At 39.0% G+C, this 12500-nt stretch overlaps 3 protein-coding genes across 4 annotated transcripts in view; all 3 read left to right on the top strand.

Annotated features, from left to right (window-relative positions):
* Nucleotides 1-2473, top strand: part of LOC137983095 (centrosomal AT-AC splicing factor-like) — a 17447-nt gene extending 14974 nt beyond the window's left edge. The window contains exons 12-14 of the mRNA XM_068830280.1: nt 1056-1140; nt 1591-1641; nt 1728-2473. Of these exons, the coding sequence (XP_068686381.1) occupies nt 1056-1140; nt 1591-1641; nt 1728-1776 (185 nt within the window). The 3' untranslated portion in view covers nt 1777-2473. The remainder of the gene's footprint in view (nt 1-1055; nt 1141-1590; nt 1642-1727) is intronic.
* The window catches only part of LOC137983340 (FMR1-interacting protein NUFIP1-like), a 200645-nt gene that overhangs the window by 119336 nt on the left and 68809 nt on the right, over nt 1-12500 (top strand). The window lies entirely within an intron of this gene.
* On the top strand, nt 5113-10890 carry LOC137984059 (upstream stimulatory factor 1-like). Of its 2 annotated transcripts, none has more exons than XM_068831268.1 (5): nt 5113-5887; nt 5982-6072; nt 6786-6844; nt 8300-8394; nt 9407-10890. In XM_068831268.1, the coding sequence occupies exons 1-5, from the start codon at nt 5128-5130 to the stop codon at nt 9623-9625; spliced, it is 1224 nt and encodes a 407-aa protein (XP_068687369.1). In that variant the 5' UTR covers nt 5113-5127; the 3' UTR covers nt 9626-10890. The 2 variants fall into 2 exon arrangements, with proteins under 2 accessions (XP_068687369.1, XP_068687368.1); XM_068831267.1 differs by having other exon boundaries at nt 8300-8415.

Below are 12500 nucleotides of genomic sequence, written 5' to 3'. Positions count from 1 at the left end.
TCTAATATGACATTCATGCACCAATACCATATGTATAAAATAAACTGATGGCATGTTATGTCTCATAAACTTATATTCCTTCAAGGGCATTTTAATATTTCTAACTAAATAACAGTGAAAAAGCAACAAAAGTATACAAGACGTGGTACAGCTGTATCTTTTTTATTGATCTGATACAGTAGCATCAAGTGTGACAAGAAGGACAGTTCATTAAAGTTTGGTGCCGGAGGAGATGCCGTCAATTGACAACTCCCTACAACAAAACTCAAAAATACTATGTCTAAAACAAAATGTTAATCTACTACAAATGCAAGTGCACAATGAGCCACATATTGAACGCAAATCCTTAAAAAGTTGATACTGCATTACACTTTGTTAACACGAAAAATGTAAATGCCTTCAAATGGTGTTTAGGTGATCTGCATTACACGTTTTAAAATAACCTTCTAACCCGAAGTTCGTGGGTTTAATTCCCACCCTGGTCAGAGTTTTTCTTTGTTCTTGTGTGGGCCCAATTCCATCAGAAGGGCTAACGCTCACATGGTTCATATGGGGTAGATACTTAGCACTTCACATCACACTCTAATCAGTTAAGTCTGATCAAATATAAGTACTTCACGGCCAACGTTTGCAAAAACGTAATCCTACCTTGTACTTGTACATGTTCATTGCCGTGACATTAACATCGTCAGTTCCCACGGCCTGCTCCCGTCTGACCTTGTAGCTCAGTCGGTAGAGCAGCGGTGGTCTAACCCGAAGATCGCGGGTTCAATTCCCACCCTGGTCAAAGTTTTTCTCTGTCTTGTGTGGGCCCATTTCCATCAGTAGGGCTAACGCTCACATGGTTCATATGGGGTAGATACTTCACATTACACTCTCATCAGTTACGTTTTAAAACAAGTTTGTGATACGCCAGATGCGATGTTTTCTTTTATTTTCTTGTATAATATTAGGCCCCTTCAGCTTACATACACTTCTCTGGTGCTGGCTACTCTGGGTCATGGCAGGGAGCAATGAATCCTGCAGACTGACTTTTTAATTTTTTTTTAATGCAGTTGAAAGGATGAAGAGAGTAAGCAATAAAAATCCTCGAAGAGTTGGTGCAAATTTTGACAGAAAGAAAGAGACAAGCGATGACTGGTAAGTGAGCCCGCGTCTCTTATTTCTCCTTGGCTTTCTATGAAGTACCGTATAGTTTTCAATATTGTGATCATCACTTATAAAGCTCTCAGTGGACTTGCTCCTGTTTACGTGGTGTGAATGTGTGTGTTGCATGATGATTACGTTCTGATTAAGTATACAGTCAATTTTTAAACCATATATTTATCACATGTTAACGACTTTTTAAACGATCCTTTTGTTTTGAAATTCTATTCTTTTTCTTCGCGTGAATACGAGGTCTTAAAAACCCTTTAGCACAGGCGCGCTTCCAATAGGGGGTCTGTAAATCGAATCAAATTAAACCAGATCAAATTCACTGTTGGTTTATGATGGGAGGGGAACGGCGTAGTACCCCAAGATAGATCTCTAGGAGCTGAGTAACGCGCCAACAAACTAAAACCACTTTTTGCTATGTGATGTGTCTCGCAGGCTTCCCTCATTTGGTAGAGTTTGGAATCAAGGTCCTAGATGGCAATCACGGTATGCTACATTTAGATTTTGTAGTCTTTGAGGTAATTCGTTCCATGCACACTGCTAATTTCTGGCTATTTTCTTTTTTCGATCAGGCATGAATTCAGAGGAGAGAGCAGCAGAAAGAAAGCCAAAAAGAAGTAGATAATTCGCAAGAGTTCAATAAATTGGTTCCAAAGAAACGTTTTGTTCACTTGTCTCGACTTATATTTCCTAAAACCATAACACACTTCATCCTCATTACCGCAGTCTCTCCCCCACGCAAAGTTAGTTTTCGTTTAGAATTTTCGTCATTATGTTGAACAACTCGTCTTTTTTCTCAGTGTAATCTGTGTTTGTTGGAACATCATGGATTTCTTAAACTTTTTCAACTGTCTGGATATTTTTCTAGTTTTACCGTTTCTTCACAAAAAAACCTAATTCCTAATAATTACTTGATTAGGCTTTGTTGTTTTGAGGAATAATCAAGGTGGAAGCAAGTGGAATCGATAGAGGCTGATTCCACAACTTTACATTCTCTGAGAGATACCTTAATTATATGGGCATCACCATAACCGAATAAAAATAATGAGAACCCATATTTATTTCAAACAACGAAAAATGTAGGAAGTAGAAAACAACATAGACGCCCTTAGCGTAGGATGCATAACGTTCGTAACTTACTGCTTCGCGAAGAATCCCAAAATTGCCTAGTGGCGATCGAGTATTAAGGTAGAACAATGTAAGTACACTATAGTGAGAGCGATCAGCTAAGCACCCCGGGGGGCTATATAGGTATGTGCCGCTGTGAAGGGTATGGTTTTCAAGCAGTTTACTCTAGCATAGGGTATATAAATCAGAGCGTTTGGGTCTAGAATAGGGTATCGTTTTTCACGGAACTTTACCAGTTGGCTAAATATTTTATCTAGACTAAGGAAACCAGGAATTGCTACTCAAAATATAAAAAAATGAAATCGGCAAGTTTAAATTTTCACGACTCAGCCTCAACAGCGTTGATAGATGACCATCATAAAACGCTACTGGATATTATTGACTGTCAAAAATCGGGATTCAGACGGAAATCGGTACTATTAATACTGGTTAAAATTAAACAATTTATTGTCTTGATAATGCGTACGTACGTGCTTGGCATGAATAGACAAGTATAAATAAATCTTTTTTTAAGAAAGAAGTGATTGTGGTATAAGGTTTTGTTTTGGCTTTGCTTTAGACTGTGCTAGTGACCTCAGTTTCTGGAAAACAGCTACTCTAGGATAGGAGTGATTTGGGGAGTTTACAGTAGTAAAGTGTAGCAAAATCCAGCTGAAACTAGCTCTGATATAGGCTAAGGGTTCCAGGGTCCCAGCGGCACATCCCCACCCAGAAATTCCTAAAGTAACCCCCCCCCCCCCCTCCTCCCGCGCTATTAAAGCACCCAAATGTAAAGCAAAAAACTGTTTGATCTTCTTGTTTCCGGTCATCTGTTCTTGACCTCTTTGAGGAGTCGAAACGTTCGCTTCAAGTCCTCACTAATCATATTATTCCCGCATTAATATGGCAAACATCTTTACTTATAGAATGTGTAGACGATCTGAGCGGGTTTTTGCCATTCCCTTTTTACCTCCAATAAACCAGCCTATAGAATGTATAGATTGCTTCAAAAATAAAAGGACTCAAAAAGCAAGACACTTTCTTCAACGAACCATTTTTTAGATATTTTTATATTCTCCGTTATAAAATCTGTTAATCCGTGAGTTGGATCTGTACACAAATTGACTTTAGCAAACTGTGTGGAATTTCCTTTTGTTAATTAGTGGGTACTTCTTCCCAACTGCACAATGTCATGTGCTCCAAAGAGTTCAAAAGTCCTAAAAGGCTATGAGAATCAGCTGAGATCCTTGCGGCGTCGTGCAGAGGCCGCTGTTCCACTTTATCTATTGATCACAAGACCAAGACGAAAGCTGCGTTATTTTCAAAACCGTCCATGAGCTCAGCTTAGGAACACAGTCCAATGTGAGTCGCATTGCTCGGTAAGTGATAAATTGGAAGGCTGCAACTCCAAAAGTTCCCTCCCCAAGTTAGGGTTTGAGGTATTTTGATAGGACCACTAGGCCCATGGCTTTGGAATAGTTAATATTTATCTGAGGTTGCAGCTGAATTTGTTGAAATTGTTATTGTTGATATTACCTCAGCCTATGGCAATGATGGGAATCGACATTAATATTTTCAGTATTCGGCAATTACAAAACTTTGCTGCTAATTGCCTAACAAATCTGGCCACTGTTTTTGTGGGAATTCGAACACGCTTGCATTTTCGCTGGGCCAATGGCAGCTAGGAAATCCTGGGAATTGCTAATGATAACCGTGATACTGTGAAGAAAGAGATTTTGTCAAAATTCTAGCATCCCTAAGAATAAGGTAGAAAAAATAATATACCAATTCGAGACATTTCGTTGAGTATTCCTGGTTTAAACATTTTTTTAGCACATATCTCTAGACACGAGACGAATCAAATATTGAGGGGTGGCGAATGGTAAAATCCGACACTCGCCGAGACGCCGAGATCCTAATTAAAAATCCGAGGCAACAAACCATGCAAAAACGAGACTTCGAGACTTATCAAAAACGCTTTCGAGATTTCGAGATCCTGCTAAAATTTTCCGAGATCCACGTTTTTCGAGGTACCATTCGCCACCCCTATATTGATTTGGAATAAATGAGCCGGCGGTGCGGGAATGGGGGTGGAATACGAATCCCTTGAAAATTTAGATCGACTGAATGGAGAAATAGACACACCCTAACAATTTTTTCAGAGCGAGTAAAAAACGTATTGTAGTTGGAGAATCGGAGGGCTCGCTTGATTGCAATTAAAATGCTAAAGAATAAAAATTGGAGGGGTTCATTTGCAGCTTTATCTATCCTGTCGATCATCTGTATTTTCAAATAGTTCAAGGCAGCGTCTACCTTGACTTGATAAAGAATGGAAACAGTTTCTAACAGCCATTCCATTATTTCAGAAAACTCCACTTTTCTGGTTATTTAGGCGTCACACATGTCACGTCATCCCGATTTGTTGAGGTTTCCAACATTCCCACTGCCCCACCCCTCTGTGCTTTTATTAAAATTGTCGTGTGTGCATCCATTTCTTCTCGTTTGGTCATTTAATTTGTGCTTTCTTGTTTGTACTTTTTATTTGAATACCCTTGTCGTGTATCAACTTTTTAAATTGCCACCCAAGGAGAAAAGTGATTATTTCCTCTTTCATCATATTCCCCTCATTTGCATATAAAACCTCGAAGATATTGATCAGCTTTTTAAAGGCACAAAAGCAATTATTTAATTCAGAGACAAATTAACGAAATTCAAAGAAATAATTGAATATTTTAGTAGTACAACTATTCCACGCCACCTTGCGGGAAAAGGCATGAATCACGTGTGCTGTCACATGTTAGTACACGTGATTGGCCTGCCCTTGCGGGTTTTATTGACAATTGCTATTGGCAACAAAGAGGGGCGATGGAAGGGAAGCAAGTGACGTACTTATCATGTGATGTTCGTTGTCCTCGTGGTCAGTTTCGTCGTTTCTCTCTTCTTGTTCACATGACCAGTTTGTTTGACCCCATGACCACTACTCCGCACTCCAGTTCTCCAACTCTGGACATGCTCGACGGGTCTTTGGACCCAGAAAAAAATTCACCACTACAAGATCCGAAAGGCTCTGATCCAACACAGGTACCCGAGCCAGAAACTGTAACTGTGACAGTCTCTACCGTTTCTGACGAACAAACTGCAGCTGCTCTTCATGTTGGACAACAAGCCAGCGCTGCGTTCGCCGACCCAGGAACGCTTCAATTTCAATACAGACCAGACGCAAATGGCGTACAGGCGACAGGATTCAATGGCGGCACTCAACAAATACGCGTTGTTCAGGTCCAAGCTGCTGATCCCAGCAGTGAACGGGTGGATGCGGCGAGCGCAGCCTTCGCACCGCAAGTACAAACTGTTATACAAAGCCCGTTCAGTAATGGCTCATCCCCAACTCATACAGTCGAAACGGACGCAGCAACTGAAGGAGCTAGGTTTACATACTTTCAACCAGCCGATGCGGCGGCTACAGCAGCAGTAGTTCAAGCTGGTGGCGCAGAAGGTCTAGATGCTACAAGCGCATATACTGTGAGAAATATTCCCGTTTCTCTTCAACAGCCGTCGTCTCCTTCGCAAATGCCTATCACAATGGCCGAGGCACAGACCATTACGACCGTGGGAACTGCCGCAGGTTCGTTTTTGTATATCTACGGCAAGATCGCCCCGAATTCTGCCAGAGGTAGATGGTTTAAAGTATAAAACATGCCTTGTTTTGTGTTTTCTAGGAGGATTTTACGTTATGATGTCCCCTCAAGATGTTATGCCTGGCGGAAATCAACGGAACATAGCCCCAGCCATGGCTCAGAAAATGTCAACGTAAGTACGGAAATTCAACTTCTTTTAAAGCTTTTTGGTACCTATTGGATCTTATGTTTTTAAGTGAAAACTGGATGGTTTGAAATTGTTAACCGATCTTTTATTTATAAGAAAAAAATGGCGATTTACGATATTCTGCTGTCATAATGCCATTAACAGAAAAACATTAGCTAATTAAGCGATTCTGTTGATTTAATTTCAATTTCTCAGAAATGCCACCCTTTTCTCAGTCTTTTCCGTCTTAGTTCAAGGAATCAGGATTTCGTTTGTCGTGAAAAGTCCTTTAAAAGCACATTTTGTACTTAGTACCTTTAAACCCTTGCGTCTTCAAATCATTGTAACTTGATGCGATTGTTTATAATGACGAAAGTTATTCGAAAAAAAATTCTTGAATCTTCGAAGGAACCTTTTCCGATGAGATGCGATAGCTGCGAGTAGAGCATCAAAACACGTTTTGTTCGAAGCGTGATCGAGTTGTTTCTTGAATTTTATTTTTGAATTCACCTCCTCGAAGTCATGTGTTCTTCCCACATGATGGTTCTCGATGTCACATGATGTTTTTTCGATCATGTGATGGTCAGTGTAGACCATGAACAAAATCCGTTGAACAAGGTAAGATTCGTTATCCTTACGGAGCTGTACTCGTACTCAGTAGACAGGACTAAAGAAATGGAGGTTATGTATGTCTTGAGTGACTCTGTTTGTTTGAACAGAAAACTTGATGCTCCTCGAACTGCCAGGGACGAGAAGAGAAGAGCAACTCACAATGAAGGTATAAAGCTTATTAATAAAACTAATGACTCCTCTTCCACCTTCATGTAGTTTCTACTCAGGGAGGATTAACAAGATATTGCTTAGTAGTCTTAATTGAAATTTCCTCCATTTCAATAAGAAGGCCTGGGCAAACAGCTGCAAAATCTTCTCCACCATCCATTCTATATTGTTGAACAACAATAATTTGCCACACGCTTTCAAACGTGTTGAATCAATGGTGAATGAGTTTAAATACACCTTCCAACACTGTTTGGTAGTTTGCACAAGCAAGAATCGGTCTCTCTATGACGTATCCATAGTAACAAGTGTGGCTGCAGTTCAAAATGCATGTGTAGTGTGACAAAGAAACTGTTAGCCATCCCCCAGCCTTCAATCTCATTTTACATAGTTGAACAAAGTTGAACAGATGTTAAATCAAATGTTGCATTTGTCTGCAGCCTAATAAATAACAGAGACAAGTTTGTCCCACTTTTAAAGAGCTCATCCCAACAGTCTAGAATTTTAATCGTGCTTCTTTACCGTTCCCTCACTTGATTGTTGTCATGGCTTTGTGTACTAAATCTTCAGCTTGCACAAATTAATTACATGTACTTTGAAAATCAAACATCAGTAAAGTGGATACTTTAGACCTCTTAACCCATTCACCCCTAAACCTGCCGTCCTTAGTATTTTACTCTGTCTAACGCCAGACGATTTTACTCGTCAGTGGGGATCCCCGAGGATTCAATGGGTTAATCATTCACTGAAAAACTGTGTCCCATTAAAGCATACACGCTATCCCACATGCATGAAAATTATGTCTGTTCTAGCTTTTTATCAATGTCCGAGGCTGGGTAGACATCACCAACAGTTTCTGCTGTCCTACTAGGACGTTTTCAAATTTACTTGGCAATGTTTAGAACATTTTCAGAGAGTTTTTTAAAAAAAAGTAAAATGGAATGAAAACACTTAGCAATTCTAGACTATAAGATCATTTTATTGGACATTGATAATAAAAAGTGAACTCATAAGGTAGGTGTTGTTTTAGGGCTTGTTTTTGGCAAGATTGTTCATCGTTGTTTCTGCTGGCATTTCATGCACTGCTAGATTGAAATGTCTCAAATGGGCTAGCCATACATGTATCTCCTTTTTACCTTCTAGTGACTTATATTGAAGACAAGTAATTAATTTCATTTTCATTCAGTTTGATTCAATGAAAGGGAAGGATACCACAGGTTATACCCATCAAGAGTATTGGCCCGCAGCCGGACATAATTGATTCGATTTAGATGACAAAAACCCCAGATTGAGATTGAATGAAATTCAGCCCACGTACAATTGGGGCCGAGGGTTGAACCTGGTTTGCAGAGGTGGAAGGCGTGGTTGGTAACCGCTGAACCATCCTGTCTCCCCCACGGGGTTCAATTTTATGGAGATCATTTCTCATTGTGATGTGGTTTAAATTTGTCTTCAGTTGAACGTCGCCGCAGAGACAAGATTAACACATGGATAAACAAACTGGCCAAAGTTGTTCCTGAGTGTGTTCAGGAGCAGTCAAAAGCGGGGCAGGTCGGTGGAACGCAGACTATTGTAAGAGCTTTTGACTTTTTAACATATTCTTGTTAATTTAGCTATCAATAATTGTAGACATCATGAGGGGATCTTAAACCCATCTCATTCCTCCTTGTCCTTGTAGAATCACATTGAGCCTACAGAGCAAGTCATCCTGTGTTAGCAATGGGTTCCATAAAGTTTTTTCTACATTCTGGCTGTGGGAAATTTTGGGCCAGAGGCCGTCTGAGTTCTTTCAGTGACCCCCCAATGTTCTTCACCTTTTCAAAAGATGGTGGCAAGCTTTTCCAACTACATACGTGCATACATGGACAGTCTTGTAGAAAGTTGTGACAGATAAACTTTTTAAAAGTACCTCTTCCACAAATCAGTCAGTGCAGCTAGAATAACCTAAATTTCATGCTTTTATTGCAAGCAACAGCCCACCGTGTCGCATTTGCCATTTCATGTAAATGTCATGCTTAATATCTCCATTAACCTATTTACCCCTAAACCAGCCTAAACTGGCCATACTTAGTATTTTACTCTGTCTAATGCCAGACTATTAGTTTTTACTCATCAATGGGGAACCCCCAGGAGTCAATGGGTTAATAATTGCAATCCTGAAGCATGAGTGATGTTAACTTGGGAGAAGTGCAAGCAAAGAGAACACTTCCTGACACATACAGTGTACAGTGCACCTGTACATGTATCAAAACAGAGTGCATCTAATTACTTGCATTTCTGAACATACCATATCTGACTATCTGCCTTATTGGGCCAGTTAAACCCTTTCAGCCCTGTATTCACCCTGAAATTCTCCTTACTGATCTCTGTACATTTCATTATAAAAGTAGTTTGGAAAATTTGTTGAAGGATCAAAGTGTTTTCTCCTCATGGATGAGTTTGTGGATTCTTGAAACCTTTCCCATTCATTTTTTACAAATAAAGTGAGGAGAAAATGATGTTTGTCTGACGTAAAGGGTTAAGACATAGTGTGATATATATATATGTTTTTTTTTTGTGGTAGAGCAAAGGAGGAATCTTATCTAAGACAGTAGATTACATCAACGAACTGAAATTACACAATGCACGGATGGTTGAAACAATCAAAGATACAGAGAGGCTGACCATAGATACAGAGCTCTTGAGACAACAAGTCGAGGAACTGCGACAAGAGAATGCATTACTGCGAGCACAGTTACAACAGCATGGAATCGAATTAGCAGCAGGTCCAGGTGCACAATGATGAAAGGCAAAATTACGAACATTGTTAATAATCCAAGCATTCATCAAGGTCACAGTGCAACAAAACCTAAGAATTCATGAGACCACCTGTCATGCATTATTTTGTCTTTGGTCAAGATAGTTTTGCTGTCTAGCAATACACCATAAATTATGTGTGTTTATGTAAGAGACCCTTGTTTCGCCAGCAAGGGCAAACTTGTAAGGTAAAGCAAGTAGATTATGATAATGACCATGTGAAAAGGTCTAATGTTAGAGTTTTGAAACAAGATTATCAGGAGGATACTACATGCAAGAGTGTATCAAGAGTTTAACAAATGTTCTTACAGAGGAAACAGCTCAAGCATACCTCTGACAAGCGGATTAATGAGTTCACTATTGCAAAGTTCATTTATTTTCAGTAATCATTTCAATAATCTGGTGGTCGGATAAATAATGCAAAATTCAAATCAAGCCTCAGTATAAATCTTGATTGGAATATGGCTGGCTTCCGGTGCCAGGCTGGTGTGAGAATTTCACAGGTTTACTGATTTGCGTAATCTGTCAAACAACAGTCATTTCACTCTGGCAACATTACCTTTCTGTTTCCTGTTTCTGTTTCCTCAAACTTGAGACACTGTGTTTTCGAATTCCAAAAATTGGACAGAGAAATGAATTTAAAATGAAAGCCAAATCACACTTGTACATGTAAGAGACCTTGGCAGATTATGTAAATAAGTACACCTGTCAAATTCTCATGCCGGCCTGGCACCAGAAGCAAGCAATATTCCAATCAAAATTCAGGTTTTGGACTGAGGCTTGATTTGACTTTTGCATCATTCATCTGATGACTAGGTTATTGAAATGATTTGTGAAATCAAATTTGCAAAAATAAATGCATTAATCTGCTCGTCAGAGGAACGCTCGAGCTGTTTTGACTGTAAAGGAGGAGATACATGTAGCCAGCAATAATGTTCCTCTCCACTCCCACTAATCTTGTTCCATTAATTTTATTTGCCTTTTTGGTTTGATATTAATGCAGCTCAGCCAGGCAGTGATTTTAAGACCAGCAGTTTTGCTTCATTGCCGAAGAAAACAAGAGAACTTCCTTTCTGACAAAATTGGAATTCCCTGTTTACCCCTTACTCAATACAAAAAACAAACATTAGGCACCTTTTTGTATTATTTTTCATTTGTTGTGTAGAAGTATGTAAATATATACCCATTAGTGGACACAAAAAGCAAGTTCAAGGTAAATTGAGCAATATTAAAATACATAAAAAATTCAAAGAGTGTTGGCTTATGAATAGTTAATTTTCATTTTGGTAAGGTTGAGGGCTGTTGCCATGGGCGACTTCACCTGGTTGCTCTGTCCTTCTAGGGAAATAAGCTGACATCTTTGTTTATCTTGTTTTTATAAACATTCAAAAATAATTAAATTGAAAAGGCCAAAGAACTTGTTATCTGGGTCTTACGTGTGCCCAAATTTAAGCCTTTTTGAGCCTGTTTTCGGTAATTAGGAATATTAGCCATCAAAATTTGAAGAATGGTATTGGTTGACAAAGGTGCTTAGAACAAGCTCATATAGTAACAATATTCTTATTATTGTAGAAAGTAAAATTTTTAAGGCAACAGTCTTAGAAAATTAATGATTTTTAGGCAGCTAAGTAGAATTTAGCAGAAAAATATTCTTGCACAATCATTGTGCAAGAATATTTTCTGCTTAATTCTTGACCAATCAATTATGAACAAGATGATGGGCACATGGTAACGAGGACAGAGTTGGGCAAAGTGTAACACAAATGATTCGGGAAAAAACGGCCTATATACTGAAAGAGTTTACCTTCCCATAAAGTATGAAACATAGTGTAAGAACATTCTGCTGTAAGATATAATTTGCAGCCTGCGTAGCTGGCGGTTTGTCAGAGAGAACGATCAGTTGGTGATGCCGCACAAAGTTTGTTCGTTCCTCCACTACAATCCCCCCATGTCTTTACCACCTGTTTGTGCAGCTTCGGTTTGAGAAAACCGCCACTAACACAGGGTAATCCAATTGTGGATTTCTACATGTAAATCATAGCAAGTCACTACATCAATAAGGTTTTTTGATATTTGATTTTTTTTTGTGCAGTACCCGAGCCCACTCTACGTGCTGATGACACGGTTGTCATCAAATGAAAATCTTTTTTGAGAAAGCACCTTTTCTTGTTGCTTTATGAAGATGCATGTACTTTAAGTTATTTAACTGAGCAGTTGTGGACTGGTACTAGTTGCATTAGTGAGCATGTTTGCACTAAATACCCAATAGGAATGTGTCAGTTGCGACAAACAGGTGAAATGATAATAATCATTTATTTATAATGCTCTTCCAATATGGCATCTGATACATGTTCCCAAATGAAGACCAAAATAGTCAAACAATGTATGTAAATTGATGTAAATGGGGTCTCCTGTTGAAAGGTTACAGCTGCATGAACAACACGAGACTAATAATAGCCTTCCGAAGTTCGACCAAAAAATCGGCCATTTTTGAAAATTTTGCCTTAGTCTCCCCTTTGCTATTTTGCGAAAAATGGCCATTTTCGATACTTTTGGAAAAATTGTTATTTCTCGTCTAATAGGTGTCTTTTTATGCGGTTTTTTGCATAGTACAAATCTAGGATCGTTAAGCTTTTGTCCATACTAATTAGGCTATTATAAAAATTGTAGTTCCTATTTTTTTAGACTTCCGAAGTTCGACCAAAAAATCGGCCATTTTTTTTTTAAATTTGCCTTGGTGCCCCCTTTTCTATTTGCAGAAAATGGCCATTTTCAAGAATTTTGGAAAAATTGCCATTTCTCGTGTAATGGGTGGTTTTTCATGCGATTTTTTGGATAGTACAAATTTATTGTAGTCAAGC

The sequence above is a fragment of the Montipora foliosa genome, chromosome 13 (assembly GCF_036669935.1).
Source record: "Montipora foliosa isolate CH-2021 chromosome 13, ASM3666993v2, whole genome shotgun sequence".
Taxonomy (NCBI): domain Eukaryota; kingdom Metazoa; phylum Cnidaria; class Anthozoa; order Scleractinia; family Acroporidae; genus Montipora; species Montipora foliosa.
The sequence above is the reverse complement of the archived record's forward strand: the minus strand, read 5'-3'. Positions and strand labels throughout refer to the sequence as shown.